Genomic DNA, 20,000 nt, shown 5'->3' on the forward strand with positions numbered 1-20,000 from the left:
CTCCACGCTTCCCTCTCCTCTGCTCCACCCACTTCTCCCCTCTTTCCTCCACTCCTCCCTCTCCTCCACCCCCAGCAGGTTCCCAGGGAGCAGATGGAGGAGCTGCAGCTCCAGCTCTCGGCGGCGGAGGAGGCTCTGGCGAAGAAGCAGCAACAGATTGACACCATGAAGCAGGAGATCTACCGCAAGGAGGGAGAGCTGGAGACCATCTCTGTGTTCCAGGCCCAGGTGGAGGAGGGGAGGGAGGGAGGGAGGGAGAGAGAGAGGGACAGAGAGAGAGGGACAGAGAGAGAGAGAGAGAGAGAGAAGGAGGGAGAGGGAGAAAGGGAGGGAGGGAGAGAGAGAGGGACAGAGAGAGAGAGAGAGAAGGAGGGAGAGGGAGAAAGGGAGGGAGGGAGAGAGAGAGGGACAGAGAGAGAGAGAGAGAGAAGGAGGGAGAGAGACACAGAGAGAGAGAGGAGGGGGGGAGGGAGGGAGAGAGACACAGAGAGAGAGAGGAGGGGGGGAGGGAGGGAGACACAGAGAGAGAGAGGAGGGGGGGGAGCGAGGGAGAGAGACACAGAGAGAGAGAGGGGGGGGGGGGAGAGACACAGAGAGAGAGAGGAGGGGGGGAGGGAGCGAGAGAGACACAGAGAGAGAGAGGGGGGGGGGGGGGGAGACACAGAGAGAGAGAGGAGGGGGGGGGGAGGGAGGGAGAGAGCCTGTGTACCAGGCCCAGGTGGAGGAGGGAGGGCGCCTTAAAAACACATTGAAAGTGAGATTTTGACTCCACAGCACCACCTGTGTGTAGAAGCAGGTGGTGCTGTGTGTGCTGGGCTCCACCCAGCATAAACTGTAGTTTGTTGTGGCCACAAGGGGCAGCACAGTGTCAAGAGTCAAAGTCCTACTATTACAAACTTAGTGTGTGTGTGTGTGTGTGTGTGTGTGTGTGTGTGTGTGTGTGTGTGTGTGTGTGTGTGTGTGTGTGTGTGTGTGTGTGTGTGTGCGCAGGCGGAGGTGTACTCGTCGGACTTCTACGCGGAGCGCGCCGCCCGCGAGAAGATCCACGAGGAGAAGGAGCGTCTGGCGGCTCAGCTGGAGTTCGTCAAGTTGAGGAACAGTCAACTGCAGGAGGAGATGGACTCCCTGGGGAGGTACACACACACACACACACACACACACACACACACACACACAGGGTCGTCCTGGAAAATGTCATTTTCATGGAAAAGTCAGAGACAGAAAAGTCATGGAGGTCATGGAAAGTCATGGAGGTCATGGAAAAGTCATGGAAAATGGGTAGAATTTCCCATTAACAAGTTGTCCTGGAAAAGTGAAAGAAAGCCACATAAGCAGTTGTCCTGCAGCGGTTTTATGGACATCATGTGTCATTTCTGTGCAACAATATTTGATATAATTGAATAAGCAACACAACAACTGATTTAAAACGAAGTTTAATTCTGATCATAACAAACAAACAAAGTAATTCCCCCCTGGGATTATTCAAGTATTTCTGATTCTGATTCTGAAACCTCTGCTTATGCTTGTATGTAGTTATACAACTACTAATACACAGTCATCGCTATGTATATTTATATTTATAATATATAATATATTTATTGGATGTTTTCTTGTGATGTGTATATGTATATTTATATTTATAATATATTATTGGATCTTTTCTTGTGACGGGTGCAGACAGTCCCTGAACGAGATGCAGAAGAGACACGTGTCACACTCAGTCAGTCCACACGGGGGCATCGGCGCTCAGGGCGGGAGAGGTACCTGCTTTATCTAATGAGGGCTTTTACTAGCCCTCTACTGAGGGAGGAGGGAGGTGGGAGGAGGAGGGAGGAAGGGAGGAAGGGAGGGTGGTGGCGGCCACGCCCTGTGGCTCCAGCCGTGTACTGACCAGTGCCTCCCTCTCCAGGTGCGGACGTCAGGGAGTGGCAGGACCAGGGGAGCATCCCAGAACATGCCTGTCCGAAATGCAACGAGGTCCTGCCCGACCTGGACAGTCTGCAGATCCACATCATGGACTGCATCATCTGACCTGCAGGCCACGCCCTGCCACGCCCTGCCACGCCCTCCCCTGCAAAGAGTCTTCCTGTCCCACCGCCTCAGCCCCTCTGCTTTCAGGATGGAGCTTCTCTCGCTTTACACTGAATCCGACCGGGGGGGCGACGACGTCGGATTCCGCATGCCATAAGCCAGGATGCTCTGTGATAAACCCCGCCCCTCTTTGATAAGCCACGCCTCCTCCGTGGTAAGCCCCGCCTCCTCTGCGGTGCCAGGTTTCCACATCGGACGGAGGCTCCGGGCTGCGCTCACGCTATTCAGCTGCTGCGACCTTTTCAGACAATACACTAGAAGATATCATAGTCTAAACTAATATATACTGCAACTTACGTATATACGCTTAAATATATATAAATATATATACATATATATACATACATATTTATACGCGCAGTGTATGTGAAAGCTCGATCACAAACGTAGACGCAGTTCATCTGACGGCCACGAGGGGGCAGCATATCACTGAGATGCGTTTTCGGATTCAGTGTAAAACCCACTTTTTTATTCTAATAAGTGAGTCGATCAGGATTCATTGTCTTGCTCAAGGGCACGTTGGTAGCACCCATCAGTTTTTGGGGTAAGCAGTCTGGAGTCTTTTTTTTAATTATTTGATTACCGCTGTAGAATACAATGAAAAGGGGACGAACTAGATAAACAGGTTAAAAAAAACAAAAACTACTGGGGAGTAGAATCTGACTCGGCAATAATCAGCCGTACGGGCGCAGAGCGATTAAAAACTGTTGAATTTGGCTCATATCAACTGATGAAGGAGAAGGTCCACGCACTGAAAACACTCCGCTCATTTGAATACAGGACTTCAGCACAGATGTCTGAGTTGTGGGTTTAAATAAAGTTAATGTATTTTTTTGTTTTTTTTAGTATGTGGGATAATATTGCTTTATTTCTCCAGAAGATAATCAACCAAAGTTCGGTCTTTAATGAAGTATTAAATGGGTTTTCGTTTTCTTTTTTTTTCTTTTTGTGTGATCTCTTTATTTAATCGAACAGAAACCGCTTTATTTTTTTAAACAAATGGAAAAGAGGGGAAATTAAACCTCCTAGGCACTTTAATGTTTGGAAATATTATGTAGGGCTCCGGTTTGTGTGCTTCGATTATATGAAAATTCTAAATAAAGTTTTTGGAAATTGTCACTGTCTCTGGTATTCTCAATACATAGCCGTTCATCAGCCAATGGAAGATAATTGTTTGTTTCAGTGATGTTTACACTGGTACTTTGTAGACATCAATAAGATATTCTATCATAAATTAATTAAAATAAACATTTTTTCACAACAGTCAGAAAATGCATGACAGCACCACATCAAATTTCAGAATGTATATGAGATGACCAGCCTCCGTCCCCAACACCCTCCTGATGACGTCCTTCCCCCTTTCTCTGCTTCACTGTCATAGCCATCGCAGGCAGAAGCCAAGATGCTTCTCCAAGGAGGGCTTGGTGCTGGTTCTGTGCTCTGCTCGTCCCACAGCTCGTCACAGGACAGAGTTGTTGCAGCAGTTGTTGATTAAACATTACATTACATTACATTGATCAGACGCTTTTATCCAAAGCGACTTACAATTGTTCAAACACCGATGGACGCAGCCATCGGGAGCAATTAGGGGTTAAGTGTCTTGCTCAAGGACACTACAGCATGCTAGCAGGAGGAGCCTGGGATCCAACCAGCAACCTTTAGATCACTAGACCACCAGCTCTACCTCCTGAGCTACCATCCCCACACAAAGAATCAATTAAATCAATCAATTAAAGAATCAATAAAGAGTTTCATTGCAGCTTGACAAGTTCAACTCCACTTGCAACTAACTCTGTGCTACAGGCAACGGAACAAGTACTCTGTGTTGTATGTGCAGCACTCTGACAGCACAGGGTGAATAATATATATATATACTTTTTATTATTATTATATATATATATTTATTATAATAATAATTTTATTATCATTACCAATAATAATGATAATAAGAAAAACTGTTATTAATAATTCATAATATTATTCACAATAAAATAAAATAAAATAAAAATAAGTTATAAATTATTATTATTATTACTGATAATAATAATGAATAATCCTAATCATAGTTATTTTTGATTATAAAATCTTAACGGCATTACAAATAATAGATTAAATTAGTGAACATGATTCATTTGGCAAATACAGAAGAACAATTACCAACACAATACTTCTTAGTTTTGGGGAGGTTTTCTCCAACGTGATGTAAAATAAGTTGACATTTACGATGATTTTATCAATGTTTTTCATCTCTGTTGCATCAATCATCACTTATGATGTGACATTAAGACAAAAACATGAAATATGAAAACGTCATAATAACACATTGTTTACATCACAAACCAGATGACACCTGGTTCATACCATGATATAAAAGAAAGACAAAATAACAATGAAAGAAAACAATAAATGCAAAAAACAATATAAAAGAAATATGTGTAAACATAAATAAAAATAATAAAAATGAAAGAAAACAATAAATAGAAAAGACAAAAATATAAATTAATAATTTAAAATGTCATAAAAGAATGTCGTTACGTCACATCCGCTTCCGCGCTAGCCGGGTCGACCCGCTTCGGCCTCTTCGCCTGTGTTGATATCGTGATAATAAATATCAGGTTTAACTGTCGCATATTCTTGTATAATATTATAACTCCATATTTTTCTGGTTTACATTGAATAAAAGGACACATTTCGTTGTCAATTATTGTGCGGTTTTGGTTTTGATCAGGCGGTATGTGAAGACACCATACGGTGGAAATGACAACAATACGGGGTCCTTCGGTTAGCGCCAGTTTTGGATTCGTCAGCCGCGGAGCAGCAGCGGATCGGACGCGGTGAGTGTGCACACGACAGAACCACAGAGATCCACCAGAACCACTAGAACCACAGAGATCCACTAGAACCACAGAGATCCACCAGAACCAGAGAGATCCACCAGAACCACTAGAACCAGAGAGATCCACCAGAACCACTAGAACCACAGAGATCCACTAGAACGACTAGAACCAGAGAGATCCACTAGAACGACTAGAACCAGAGAGATCCACCAGAACCACTAGAACCACAGAGATCCACTAGAACGACTAGAACCACAGAGATCCACCAGAACCACTAGAACCACAGAGATCCACTAGAACCACTAGAACCAGAGAGATCCACCAGAACCACTAGAACCAGAGAGATCCACCAGAACCACTAGAACCACAGAGATCCACTAGAACCACTAGAACCACAGAGATCCACCAGAACCACTAGAACCACAGAGATCCACCAGAACCACTAGAACCACAGAGATCCACCAGAACCACTAGAACCACAGAGATCCACTAGAACGACTAGAACCAGAGAGATCCACCAGAACCACTAGAACCACAGAGATCCACTAGAACCACTAGAACCACAGAGATCCACCAGAACCACTAGAACCACAGAGATCCACCAGAACCACTAGAACCACAGAGATCCACTAGAACCACTAGAACCAGAGAGATCCACCAGAACCACTAGAACCACAGAGATCCACCAGAACCACTAGAACCAGAGAGATCCACCAGAACCACTAGAACCAGAGAGATCCACCAGAACCACTAGAACCAGAGAGATCCACCAGAACCACTAGAACCACAGAGATCCACCAGAACCACTAGAACCACAGAGATCCACTAGAACCACTAGAACCACAGAGATCCACCAGAACCACTAGAACCACAGAGATCCACAGAGATCCACCAGAACCACTAGAACCAGAGAGATCAACTAGAACCACTAGAACCAGAGAGATCCACCAGAACCACTAGAACCACAGAGATCCACTAGAACCACTAGAACCACAGAGATCCACCAGAACCACTAGAACCAGAGAGATCCACCAGAACCACTAGAACCACAGAGATCCACCAGAACCACTAGAACCACAGAGATCCACTAGAACCAGAGAGATCCACCAGAACCACTAGAACCAGAGAGATCCACCAGAACCACTAGAACCAGAGAGATCCACCAGAACCACTAGAACCACAGAGATCCACCAGAACCACTAGAACCACAGAGATCCACTAGAACCACTAGAACCACAGAGATCCACCAGAACCACTAGAACCACAGAGATCCACTAGAACCACTAGAACCAGAGAGATCCACCTGAACCACAGAGATCCACTAGAACCACCAGAACCACAGAGATCCACCAGAACCACAGAGATCCACCAGAACCACCAGAACCACCAGAACCACAGAGATCCACTAGAACCACTAGAACCAGAGATATACTGATCAGAACCATCGATATACTGTAATAATTCACACATACATTGAAGGTGTTATCAATTAAAAACGGCAACGTGCGTTTTAACACGAGGCGACATGAGAAGGAAATGATTCATAATCATTTTATAATCATTTAATAATCTGTCTTTAGTTGTTTTATTATTGTTATTTATGGTGATTCTTACTGTTACTATTATTATTATTATTATAATATTATTATTATTTGTTGTTGTTATTATTATTATTTATGGTTATGATTACTGTTGTTGTTATTATTATTAATATTATTATTTATGGTTATTAGTATTATTATTGTTATTATTATTATTTATTTATTTATTGTTATTATTGCTGTTATTATTGTTATTTATTGTTATTATTGCTGTTATTATTGTTATTTATTGTTATTACTGTTGTTGTTATTATTATTATTATTGCTGTTATTATTATTATTACTATTGTATTATTCATTCAAATGGATCCACATACCAAGCAAAAATTAGTGCAAAACCACCCAAAATGTAAGCATTTTAACACAGACGAGCCAGTACATCTGATGTTAATAACTCAGCTAAAAGGACCAACGACCAAGCTACGAACACAGTTGAGGTGTCGTTTGAACCGCTATGTCACAAGGATGTCGATGTTTGAAATTCACCCAAAAGGATCCACATACGGAGCAGATATTAGTGAAAAACTGAACATTGACTCAGTTGGTCTTGGTTAACTGACACATCACACGTCTGGTTCTAAAATGAAGGAAATTATATTTACAGTAAGATGTTTAATGACGTATTATTTACTATAAATGATATTTACATTAAGATGTTTGATGACATCATCATATTATTTACTATAAATTATATTTACAGTAAGACGCTTTATGACATCATCATATTATTTACTATAAATTATATTTACAGTAAGATGTTTGATGACATCATCATATTATTTACTATAAATTATATTTACAGTAAGATGCTTGATGACATCATATTATTGACTTTAAATTATATTTACAGTAAGATGCTTTATGACATCATCATATTATGTATTATAAATGATATTTACAGTAAGACTCTCGATGACATCATCATGTTATTTAATATAAATGTACAGATTGTGATTGACAATGTGCAGTTGGATCGTGTCCAGTGTGCGGCGTGGACTCGGTCACTCTGTAGTGTTCAGACGTAACCAAACTATGTGTTTACGTGTATATTTATACAACTTCTTACCTGGTAGATGTCAGTAGATCGTTAGAGTGGGTTTTTTTAATTGTTGGTCTCCTTTTCTTTGCCGGTTTCATGAAAAATACAATAAAAAATAATCCTTGAAATGTCGTCAGCGCGTCCCTCGAAAACACTGAAACGTTCGACTGAGTGATGCGCTCAAGATCCATGGAGGCATCGGAAAATAGAAGCTGTGCAATGGTAATTACTCACAGAAATAACGTTTTTTGGTATTTAATTGAAATGTAACTTACTGAAAATGTAATCCAAGGAAAAAAATTAAAGTACGTAAATTAAGATACTATCGCAAATCGAGGTAAATTCGTCATATTGACGTATACCACACACAACATATACCGTCACAGAGACTCCGGATGTACTTCAATAGAACAAATAAGCTGGACCCCGTGTATTGCTCCCCACAGCTATTACTGATATTATTATTATTATTATTATTATTATTATTATTATTAATAATAATAATAATAATAATAATAATAATAATAATAATATTATAATTATTATTTATTTAATATCAGTATAATTTAAGATGATTAGAAGTTACAAGATGAAATTGCAAAAATAGAAATAGGTTTCACGAATACTATTTCATAAAACTCATTCATCAATCATCAGTAGTCGTAAGTGAGAAGTTATGAGGTCTTAATTCAACATAAAGCTTTTGTCTGATTTTGTTGATCCATGCTTTACTTTCCTGTCATTCTAACCCGTAGAGAGAAATGTCACATGATATAAATACTAATACATGTCATGCCAGAGACGTCAATCATCTGTTTGATCATTTGAATTGTGCTCAAATCTCTGTTAGAAAGTATTAAATTGAACTCTGTGATGCCCGCAGACCCTGTTATTCTTACTAATCAGTGCATGTGATTTAAATTTCTTTCTCCGTTTCCCAGGTTTCCTGTTTTATGAAAATTAGCAGAATTCCCAGCGTCTTTCAAAATGGAGTGTGAGTAAACAATCTATATTAATATTATTGTAATTGTATATTGATAAATTTCCTGTCTGGGTGGGGCCTGTTGGACATAATCTGCCTTAACTCCCAACGCATTGCGCCGTCATCCTCCAGTTTTGGTAGATATGTGCAGGGTGTGACTGAGGCACTGTGAGCAGTGCGCTGTACTTAGGTCAACAGGTGTTACTATGGCAATCCTATAACTTTCAATGGCCACCATTTCAAATTTTAAATTTTCTCCAATTTTCACCCAAATTGGACCCCAGCAGGTCTGCACCGCCCTTACGACCCATCCAATGAAGTTTTGCTACGCCCCGTCGTTTGGCCACAATTAATTTGACGTAACTGGGTATTTGTTATTTTTCCGTCCAGACGAGGACGATCTGGAGGTTTTAAAGTCTCTTTTGGCCGAGAGCGAGGGCTTGGCGGAGCAGGAGGAGAGCGAGGGCTTGGCGGAGCAGGAGGAGAACGAGGGCTTGGCGGAGCAGGAGGAGAACGAGGGCTTGGCGGAGCAGGAGGAGAACGAGGGCTTGGCGGAGCAGGAGGAGACGCAGGAAGCAGCCGATGACTTGGACGGCCTGTTTGACGAGGATGAGGAAGAGGAGTACAGAGACGGGGAGGAGGAAGAGGGCGTGAAGGAGGAGAAGGAGGAGGAGGGGGACGCTTTGTCCCGTCTTTTGGGAGACATGGATGACATGGAGGATGAGGAAGGTGGAGGTAAAAAAGGACCATCCGGAGGAGCGGACCAGCGTGCGGACAGCTCCAGGGAGGATTTACGAGGTGGGTGCAGCTTCCCTGACCCCTGACCCCTGACCCTCTAGGGCTGAAGGGCCAGAAAATTTCAGTCAAATTTGAGTCCATTTTTTAAAACTGCCATTATCTGCAATTAGCTACACAAATATCTGTGATTTTAAAAACTCGAACATGATCAAAATAAAGAATCACAATTCATTATTTGAATTGCCGTTAATTCTTTTTATGGAACATTATGTTTCCACGCATGGCAGCAAAATAAGCTGCTAGAGTTAAGCACAAAATTGCCCTTATTTTGTGAATAGTACAAAGAAAGAGAACAACTGGGCTTTGCGATGTCATATGAATGCGTGTCATTGATGTGATGTCATTAATGAGTTGGACATTGACCTGGACGCTGTTTGCTGCTGTGTGTCCTCAGAGGAGCTGCGGCGCATGCAGCAGCGGATGCAGCGGTTGCAGCAGCAGCTGGAGGCGTCTCAGAGGATGCCCGTTGTGAGGAGGGCAGGGACCCCGGAGGGCCCCAAACGGGGGGCCCCGTCACAGGCAACGTCCTCACAAGGAAGGTCCCAACAGGGTCCGTCCTCCCAGGGTCCGTCCTCAAAAACCCCCATCAAGTGCCCCCTCTCCGTCCAGAAGAACAAGTCTGCAGCAGGTATATGCTATGGTGTTATTATTATTATTATTATTATTATTATTATTATTATGAGTTTATGTGTGTATGTTATTGTGTAGTAGATCTTTAAACATCAAAGTAAGGATGGATGATTACTATTCCCTTGCGCCGGTGTCATATTGTCATATGAAATATTGAAATGTTTGAGGAATCTTCCACTGAAGCCTTGGACTCCCCTTCAAGCTGACATCGGTTTAACTGGAGCTTCACCCTTAAACATGGGAGGAGGAGACACCATTACATATTTATGGATATTATTAGTTACTTTTACTATTACAATGGTAATTATCATTACAGTTACTATTGTAATTATACGTTAACCCCTTATCGTTATTTAAAGAGGAAAAATCAGGAAAAATTATCTGAATTTTGAAGCCTAAAACTATCTGGAATACCAACTTCGGCGTTACATACAAACAGGGTTGATGTCTGGTTTGAACCTGCTCTCACCACGACCTCGTGGTGGAAGTTTCATCCAAATTGATCCACATGCGAAGCAGATATGAGCCAAAAACCAAACAAACTTTGAGCGATGACAGTACGTCTGATGTCGAAGTACGTCCAACCAGGCTGAAAGTACCTGCAGCGCGTACTTCAGCATCAGCTACGAACACAGTTGAGGTGTCGTTTAAACCGCTATGTCACAAGGATCCCAATGTTTGAATTTAACCTAAATGGATTCACATACGGAGCAGCAAACAAAACAACTTTGACCCAAAGTATTCAGCTGGTCTTAGTGAGCTGACACGTCACATGTCTGGTTCTAAAATGAAGGAGATGATATTTACAGTAAGACGCTTTATGACATCATCTTATTTCCTATAAATGATATTTACAGTAAGACTCTTGATGACGTCATCATGTTATTTAATATTAATGTACAGATTGTGATTGACAATGTCCAGTTGGATCGTGTCCAGTGTGCGGCGTGGACTCGGTCACTCTTTAGTGTTCAGACGTTACCAAACTATGGATTTACGTGTATATTTATACAACTTCTTACCTGGTAGATGTCAGTAGATCTGTAGATTGATATTTTAAATACCTGCTCCACATTCAGATTAAAATGTCATAAGCGCGTCCCTCAAAAACACTGAAATGTGCGACTCAATGATGCGTTCAGAGTCCAATGTGGCGTCGTAAGAATCAAAGCCGTGTAATGGTAATTACCCACAGAAATACCACAACGTTTGTTGTATTTCTTGGAAAGGTTTGTTTTTTTTTGGTAATAAACGTCATGTACAACAAACATTTTCCTATAACTACACATCACAAACCGTAATACTTACCTAAAACGAATAAGCTGGACCCTGTGTATTGTTGCCTGCAGCTACTGTATATTTGTTATTATTGTTGTGATGAGAAATGGTTCCTTTTTTCACTGTCCTGCCTAGAAAGAAGAAAAAAGAAACCTTAAGGGTATTTATTTGTTCTAAGGTAAACTGTATTTTAAACCAGTCTGATCACAATCTGATTTATTACATTTCACTGCATATATGTATGAAAGTATGTATATGTATGTGACAAATAAAAATCTTGAATCTTGATTCTCTGAATAATTTGATGTTTCATGTTTTACTTCTACCCCCAGCGGAGTCGACCTCCACGCCGGGCGGAGCCGACGGCCGGAAGCTCCAGGACGACTCGGACTTCTCCGCCCAGCTCCTCAACGCCGACATGTTCAAACGGAAAGCCAGGACGGCCCGCCAGCCCCGAGCCGGCTCCTCTCAAGGTGCTGGTACTGGACGCTACAACCCGTTTGACTCATTTAGAAGCAATAACATTAAATCAATCCTAATAATTCTGAATTTTCCAGATTCTGTTTGATTCTTGGAAAGTATGATGTCGTCAGAAATATTCAGAGTGGATTTGAACGTTCAAGTTAAATAGTTAGTTTTTCTGGCCTCAGGGGGGCGCTGTAGGGCTGCAAGAGCAACCGAGCACAAGGGCTGGGCAACAGATCCATATCATATCTAAATTGGGATATTATGAGACTTGATATCCTTGATATCGGATCTGATTCTGGTACCCATGATGACATAGTTCAATGTATTACACTAAAATAATCTGATACAGTTATTAAATAACATATTACAGTAAAGTAATTTATTAAAGTTAAGTAATCTATTACATGCATCTATTACAGTTATCATTAAAGTAAAATAATCTATTACAGTAAAATCATGTACGACATGTTCATAATATCCATATTACTGATGATTGATTTACAATATTTCTTGAGTGTAAATATCTGATAAAAGCTAGTTTAGTCGTTATCTGTCGATTTCTTTTTTAAAACAAGAAGAAAAGTTAAAAGTATTGGGATGTTTGTTTTTGTCTGTCAGTCCTACTTACATAAGAAGAAGAAACAGTCTTTATTAGTCACGCAACACACCACACTACAACACATGCTTGCACACACACACACACACACACACACACACACACACACACATGCTTTGGATGGTGCCGGTGAAATGGTTCCTCTGCATTGAACCATCTTGGCTTGTCCTTCCTCCGGGGGCACAGCCAGGAGCAGTGGGCAGCGTACGTGGACGCGCCCGGGGACCAGGTGATAAGTGTCCATCGCTGGTCAGACCATGATGGTGCATGTTTTTGAGGGGGGTCCTTACTGACGTGAGGTGGAGGAAACCCCATGTGAGCACGGGGAGAACATGCAAACTCCACACAGAAAGGCTCCTATTTGGGAGATAACCCACCGGAGCACGTTGCCAACAGCAGTCAACATATATATATGATATATACAAATTTTCCCCAGAGGGGGATTATTAAAATATCCAAAATATAAACAAAAAAAATCTAAAAATCCTTTGTTCAGTGCATGACTGTTGTTATTTATTGCATGGTTATTATTATTATTATTATTATTATTATTATTATTATTATTATTATTATTATTATTATTATCTTGCAGCATGTATTTCATTGTGTATTTCACTGTGTTGCGACATATTTTCTTTTTATCGTCACTTTTTAAGTAACTTGTGAAGCCAGAACACATTTCCACTTGTGTGCACAATGGAATTCTATTGTTTTGTGTTGTGTCATATGAATCCAATCTTTTCTCTCTATTTTCTATTTGACCGTCAAATGTCGTAGCTTTTCGGAAGACGTGTGTGATCCATGTTTTTGTTCCAACTGTCTCCGTCCTCAGAGGACAGAGGTCCGCTGGTGGAGATCCGGCTCGGCAGCTCCTTCCAGCCGCTGGACAGCAGCAGCAGCAAGGCCACTTCCCAAAGCAGACCCGAATCTGGATCAGGATCCGGATCAGGATCTGGATCTGGATCTGGGTCCAAGCAGACGGTGCAGCCGCCGCCGGCCCCCAAGGACGTGGCGGTGGAGAAGTACTCTGGACTGAGACTGAGGTCTGGAAACGTCTAGAATATAAAAAAAAACAAAAAAAAAACATGCCCAAATGCCTCACGCGCTCACCCATCAGAGAGATGGAAGGGCCCCCGGGCGGGTCCCAGGGGCCCCATGTTGAGAACCACAAACCTGTTCTCAGTCGTCCTCTTCCGTTCCAGGAATCCCCGCGTGTCGTCCTCGGAGATGGACCGCAAGATGGCCGACCGCCGGCTGATCCGCCTGTCGCACCTGCCGGAGTGCGTGGCCCGCGAGAAGCTGGAGGACAGCGACTGGGTGACCTTCGCCGTCCTGGTCGCCAAGACAACGCAGCAGAGCAACAGCAGCGTGAGTCCCAGTCCCATCGGGGTGATGCCTTTTCAGACAACAGATCATCAAATCATCCGTTATTTGATGGATAGATTGATCCGTTATGTCCTGAAAATGAATGGATGCTTATTTCGTCAGCTGTCAAACGGTGTCATTTGAGTGATGATCTCTCAGCCGCTCTGTGCTTAGAACTCAGGTCCATGTTGCTCAGTAATGACAAATACAAAGCTTCTCTATGGAGTAAAAATTAAAAATCTGTGCATCCCTATTTTGTTCCATTTTATAAGATGAATACTTGTGTTTTTACTGCGATTACTCTTTAAGATGTCTGTTTAGACTTCTGTAAACAGTAATATTTGCGGTCATTTTCAACCTTATTACCGTATTTTCTAATTTGAGCAAAATGTTAGTCTGAATTCATCACATCTATTTAGTTCCATATTATTACATTAAAACTAATGTATTTGAAATATAATGCATTTTTAAGAAGTCTGTTTGGACTCGTAGAATCTAATATTTATATACATTTTTTATATATTTTTAATGCTGTATGATTTTTCTTTTTCAATTTTTATATTATTCCTATTTAATTTTTTTAATTTTTATTTCATTTTGTCTATTGATGCTACTCTCTACTCAGCAAGCATGTCACCACACGCTGTACAGTGTAATATGTATATGACCAATAAATATCCTCCTCCTCCTCCTCAGGGCAAAACCTTCAGCGTGTGGAAGCTGAGCGACCTCCACAACCTGGAGGTGTCGGTGTCGCTGCTGCTCTTCGGCCCCATCCACAAGGAGCTGTGGAAGACGGAGCCCGGCACCGTCATGGGACTCCTCAACCCCAACCCCATGAAGCAGAAGGACGGTTATGACGGGGTGAGACAAAATACAAACGCCTTTCCAGAGCTCCAAGTTTTATGAGTGAAAATGTCAACAGGGGGTCTTTTTGTTCACGGTTCCAGTCTCAGTCCAGCGTCTGAGGCGGAGGCGTACTTTAAGAGACGTAAGAACCACGTGTCCCAGAACACCGTTGTCAGAGCCCTCAATAAGAACGCCGTTTACTGTATCACGCCACACGCCACGCCACAAGGGGCCCGCCAGTGATTCCGTGGCACCTACTTCCAGGGCAAGTTGCCAGAAACAGAAAAAAACAGCAAACCAACAACGAGGGTGTTGAAAGAAGCAGGAATGCGACAGCGAGAGGAGTCGGCTGTGGCTTTGGTGGATTTAAAGATAGAAAAACAAAAATGAGGTGGAAGTCCGCCCCCTGCCATGCCGCGAGGGGCGTTTGGACCAGTCGCCACAAGGGAGCTCTCAGAGCGAGAACAAGATAAAAGGCAAAGTTTGCCTCCTCTCGTTTTGTTCTTCTCTTGTCCTGAACACGTCTTTTTGGTCAAAAGGTTCTACTTCTTTAGGAACGCCTCCGCCTTTAGTCGCTGCAGGTACCTGTGGCTTTTACCCGAGAAACTCCGGAAAAAGCTAGCTTGATGAAATAGCTTGACTTGCAACTCCCCGTCTCAGGGGTGTGGGACCAAAACCTGGGGTCATGATGTTTTGGCTCCGCCTGGGGCCAGTTCAGCCTGTGGGTGCACCACCCTCAGAAGGTTCTGATGTTCTGTGTCCTCCTGGGTCCAGGTTAGCCTGTCGGTGGACCACCCTCAGAAGGTCCTGATGATGGGCCAGGCCCAGGACTACGGCACCTGCAAGGCCCCCAAGAAGAACGGAGACCCCTGCTCCCAGATCGTCAACATGGTGAGTCGCTTCATCCCTTTGATATTTAATATTCATCTCTATCTGATTTTGTATCTTGATGTTTTTCATAGGACTCAGGATGGTGCTACTGGTCAGATATGACGCTACAGATATTTGTAAAGCTGTTTAAGATATCCATCAATTGTAATTAGTTTATCATATTTTATTATATATTATCATTCAGCCCCTTTTTTAAAATAAAGGTTTTACTTCTTAATGCACTCTTTGTTCATAGGTAATTCAGTTCCTTCTTGATCGCATCTCATAATAAAAAATCCAAAGAAAAAGTAAAATAAAAGTCCAATCAAATTGTATTTGAGCATATCATAGTTGCCCATGCTTTGTACAATTTAATCTGCCTAGCAACCAAAAATGTCGTGTGTGTGTGTGTGTGTGTGTGTGTGTGTGTGTGTGTGTGTGTGTGTGTGTGTGTGTGTGTGTGTGTGTGCGTGTGCGCAGTACGAGTGTCAGTACTGCCAGTACCACGTCAAGGCGCAGTACAAGAAGATGAGCTCCAAGCGGGCGGAGCTGCAGTCGTCCTACTCGGGCAAAGCCCCCGGGAAGGTGAAGGTGAAGGGGGGAAGCCTGAAGCAGCGGCTGTGCCAGGACGGCTTCTTCTACGGGGGCGTGTCCTCCTTGGCCTGCGCTGGAGCTCTGTGAGTCCATCCTGATTATCACTTCTCGTCTTGTTGCTTGAAATGAGTCACAGCAGCTGACCTCCTCTCAGAACTGACTTTTTTCGGACCCATGGTTCGTAAGAAAAAATTGGCAAAATAACTGCACAAAAAGCACAAAACACAAAAGAGAAGCTTCCACGCTCAGGTCACCACGTGAACTGAAGGAGTGAGACGCGGGATGTGGCCGCATTCGCTGGCCACGCCCCCCAGCGGCGGTGCCTGAAGCTCGCTCCTCATGACTCACATTTTTGCAAATCAATACAAAAAATCGACGGAACGAAGGCTCCTAACTCGGAAAACTCGTATGTTAGTGCACTCGTAAATCAAGGTACCACTGTATTGGGATTTTTTTTTTTTTTTTAAAGATCAAGACCTGGACCTTTGGCTTGTAGGTCAATGTCGCTGCCTTATTGTAGGGGTCGTGGAGAACGGAGATTTTCTTTTTTTTCATCAAAAAGTTGTTTTTGACTCCAGGTAGATGATAAATCCTTGAATATAAAACGACTCATTGAAAGTTGTTGAGAAATGTAAACGTTGTGCTTTTTATTCAGAGAATAAACACAACAATAAGCATCAAAACATTAGGTTCCAGGCCGAAAATAATTAATGATGTAAATAATCAACGGATGAATGGATGATGAAAATAATAAATGGATGATGAAAATGATCAACATATGAATGGATGATAAAAAGGATGGTGAGTTGCAGCTCTGCTGTGGAACATCATGGTTCAGGTTTGTTTCCTCCAGAGCTGCGTCCAAGCCCAGACAAGCGGCCCAGGCAACGCTGGACAAGATGTTTGTGAAGGGAGCCGCCAAGATGGTGGACCAGGCCAAGAAACTGGGTAACCACAACTTCCTGTCTGTCAGACTGTCTTCCTGTCTGTCTTCCTGTTTGTCAGACTGTCTTCTTCTCTGTCTTCCTGTCTGTCAGTCTGTCAGTCTGTCTTCCTGTCTTCCTGTCTGTCTTCCTGTCTGTCCGTCTGTCTTCCTGTCTGGCCATTGGTTGTATTGCTTTCTCTCTGGCTTAGGGCTGGACCATATGTGTTATAATATTGTGATAAGTCTAGATATGTTGTGTTGTAACGTGGTGATTAGAGTTCAATGTTCTCTGTAAGTTTAGTTATGCAAACCAAAACTCCAGATATCCAGTCTCAATATAATACTAGTATAATCAATATAATATCCATATTGTGATTGGGACTCTGGTTATTTGAATATCGTGATATGGTTAAATGTTGTCTCTCATGTTGCATTACATAAAATAAATACCTTTTTCTGTTTTCCTGAATGTTTCTATAATCTTCCCGCATAGTCGTCACTCCCAGAATACGTCAAACGTCCACATGGAAATATTTGTCAAAATAAAATGATGATATTTGAAATGATCAGTATCACTCAGTCTAGTTTGCTGTATCCTGTACCCTGTAGTCTCCAGTCAAACTACTGTATCCATATGATTTTTTGGAATATTATTTTTATTTTATTGTGTATTTAAACTTTTTTTTCTGCATTTTTGTGTTTTATTGTATTTTCACATTTTTCTCGGACTGTCAAGCTTTTTGAAAACGTATCATCTGTAGAAACACATGTAAATGCACCTGGTGGAACTCATTGTGATTGTGATGTTTTTACATTATTATTTACTACTTGAGAGGGTCATTCTATCAAGAATAAACAACATCATTGAAGAGAGTCTTCCCCACACTCGAGCTGGTTTCCGTAAAGGACGATCAACAACAGATCAAGTGACCCGGCTAGTTCATGACATCGAAAGCGCCTTCCAGAGGAAAGAAAAGTTTGGAACAGTCTCCATCGACCTCACTGCAGCGTATGACACAGTTTGGCACAGAGGCCTCTGACTCAAGCTCCTGAAGACTTTGCCTGATGTTAAGCTCGTGAAGTTCATCATGCTGCTTATACAGGACCGTACCTTTGTACTGGAGACCTTAAACGGCCAACGCAGCAAGAGAACAAGACTGAGGAACGGGCTCCCCCAAGGCTCTGTTCTTGCCCCTACACTTTTTAACATCTACACCGCTGACATGCCTGTTGGAGAGTGCTCGCTATACACCTACGCCGATAACTCAGCCATTGGATTTGGCGACAAAGCCTTTAGTGTGGTTGAGAATGCCCTTGAGAAAGATCTCTCGCTACTGAGCAGGTACTTCCACAAATGGCATCTCAAGCTTAGCCTGCCCAAAGACAGTTTGCTCAGTGTTCCGTCTTGCCAATCGATGTGCGAATACCATGCTGAACATCACACTCGACGGCGCCATCGTCAGGCATGACCCCAACCCTAAATATCTCGGTGTCACACTTGACCGTAGCCTCACCTTCAAGCCACACATCCAACAAGTTGCTGCCAAGACCGCTGCCCGTGTAAACCTCCTGAAGAGACTGGCTGGCACTGGATGGGGTGCAAACTTCACCACCCTGCGCACCTCTACCCTTGCCCTCGCATACTCCACGGCTGAGTATGCCGCCCCTGCATGAAGTCACAGCAGCCATACAGCCTGTGTTGATGTTGTGCTTAACACCGCCATGAGGCTAATTAGTGGTGCCCTACCATCAACCCCTGTCGAGTTCCTCCCCATACTGTCTGGCATTCCACCTCCGGAGCTCCGTCGTAACTTCCTGACCTTGAAGCTGGCCTGCAAGAGTGCAGATGAGCCAACAAGCTTGATCCCCCCCGCCTGCTGAATATGACCACCAGAGACTCAAACACAGACACTTCTCCACCGAAGCTAGGAGACTCCTTACCACGAGCCCTCCACACCCTGGATGGATCCTTGACTGCTGGAACAAGCAATGGTCCGAGTCAACCTCCACGTTGAGGAAGTTCATCAACTCCCCTTCAACCAATCCACCTGGGTGTGACCTACCACGGAATGCCTGGGTCAACCTCAACAGACTTAGCTCTGGAGTAGCAAAGACCCAAACCTATCTGCATATGATTGGAGTGTCTGCCACAAATTTCTGAATGCAGAAAACCACAGACTGTTGAACACATCATTGATGAATGCCCAATCTTCAAATCACCACATGGAGTCAGCGGCCTCATTGAACTGGATGACGATACCACTTCTTGGCTAATGTCCCAATTGCCTGTGTAGCCCTACACGAACGAACGAACGATTATTATTGTTATTGTTATTATTATTATTATTATTATGTATTTATTCGTTTTTAATATTTTCCAGCCCTGCAGTCTGGGGAAGTGTCTGGTTGTTCAGACGACTTTAAGTCACTGATGACCCTCCCCACCCCTGGAGCCCTGCAGCTGAAGAAACACCTCACACACTCCAAACCTCACCCAGGTACGCAAACCCCGCCCAGCTATGTAAACTAGCAAACCCCTTCCAGGTACGCAAACCCCACCCAGGTACGCAAACTCCGCTCAGCTATGTAAACTAGCAAACCCTGCCCAGGTACGCAAACCCTGCCCAGGTAAATCCTACTTTTCATCTGCACCAACTGAAGTGGCCTTCTTCAGTCATGGTTTGAAATACTCTCAGACTTGTCCTCGTCATGGTTTCAACAAATCTGTTTTCGGAAGGAATATTAGAGCTCACCTGTGTCTCCTGATAAGATGTAAGTCGAAGTGAAGCTCAAATAAAACCTTTGGATGAATGGGTGTGGGGCTCCAGGTGACCTTGACAACAGAGGTCATCTGGACTAGTCCTTCATCACCTTCCTGGTGCAGAAGTAGTTCATCTCAAATCAAGCAACGTCTCAGAATCATTTTTCAATTCTGGATTCATCCAAGTAGGATAAACTTCGTCCTGATTGAGATGAAACCACGTCTGGGAAACAGAGCAAGTCAATCAGCCCTTTTTCTTCCTCCTCCCCCCAGGCTCTCAGGGCGCGGGCGGGGTC

At 43.1% G+C, this 20,000-nt stretch overlaps 2 protein-coding genes across 3 annotated transcripts in view; both read left to right on the forward strand.

The window, feature by feature from the left end:
* The window catches only part of optn (optineurin), a 15,486-nt gene extending 12,279 nt beyond the window's left edge, over positions 1-3,207 (forward strand). The window contains exons 10-13 of one of the 2 annotated variants that reach the window (XM_080022598.1): positions 76-228; positions 991-1,133; positions 1,678-1,760; positions 1,910-3,207. In XM_080022598.1, the coding sequence (XP_079878724.1) occupies positions 76-228; positions 991-1,133; positions 1,678-1,760; positions 1,910-2,031 (501 nt within the window). In that variant the 3' untranslated portion in view covers positions 2,032-3,207. The remainder of the gene's footprint in view (positions 1-75; positions 229-990; positions 1,134-1,677; positions 1,761-1,909) is intronic. The other variant, XM_080022599.1, reaches the window with a different exon arrangement.
* Positions 3,208-8,555: 5,348 nt separating this feature from the next.
* mcm10 (minichromosome maintenance 10 replication initiation factor) overlaps positions 8,556-20,000 on the forward strand; it is a gene marked incomplete at its 5' end in the record, with an annotated part of 15,854 nt that continues 4,409 nt past the window's right edge. Inside the window, 12 exons of the mRNA XM_080022295.1 lie at positions 8,556-8,562; positions 8,941-9,348; positions 9,743-9,976; positions 11,589-11,729; positions 13,173-13,383; positions 13,543-13,708; positions 14,402-14,569; positions 15,329-15,445; positions 15,905-16,101; positions 16,872-16,966; positions 19,325-19,441; positions 19,978-20,000. The exon at positions 19,978-20,000 is cut by the window's right edge and continues 403 nt beyond it. Coding sequence (XP_079878421.1) covers positions 8,556-8,562; positions 8,941-9,348; positions 9,743-9,976; positions 11,589-11,729; positions 13,173-13,383; positions 13,543-13,708; positions 14,402-14,569; positions 15,329-15,445; positions 15,905-16,101; positions 16,872-16,966; positions 19,325-19,441; positions 19,978-20,000 — 1,884 coding nt within the window. The remainder of the gene's footprint in view (positions 8,563-8,940; positions 9,349-9,742; positions 9,977-11,588; positions 11,730-13,172; positions 13,384-13,542; positions 13,709-14,401; positions 14,570-15,328; positions 15,446-15,904; positions 16,102-16,871; positions 16,967-19,324; positions 19,442-19,977) is intronic.

The sequence above is a fragment of the Zeus faber genome, assembly GCF_960531495.2.
Source record: "Zeus faber genome assembly, chromosome: 21".
Taxonomy (NCBI): Eukaryota; Metazoa; Chordata; class Actinopteri; order Zeiformes; family Zeidae; genus Zeus; species Zeus faber.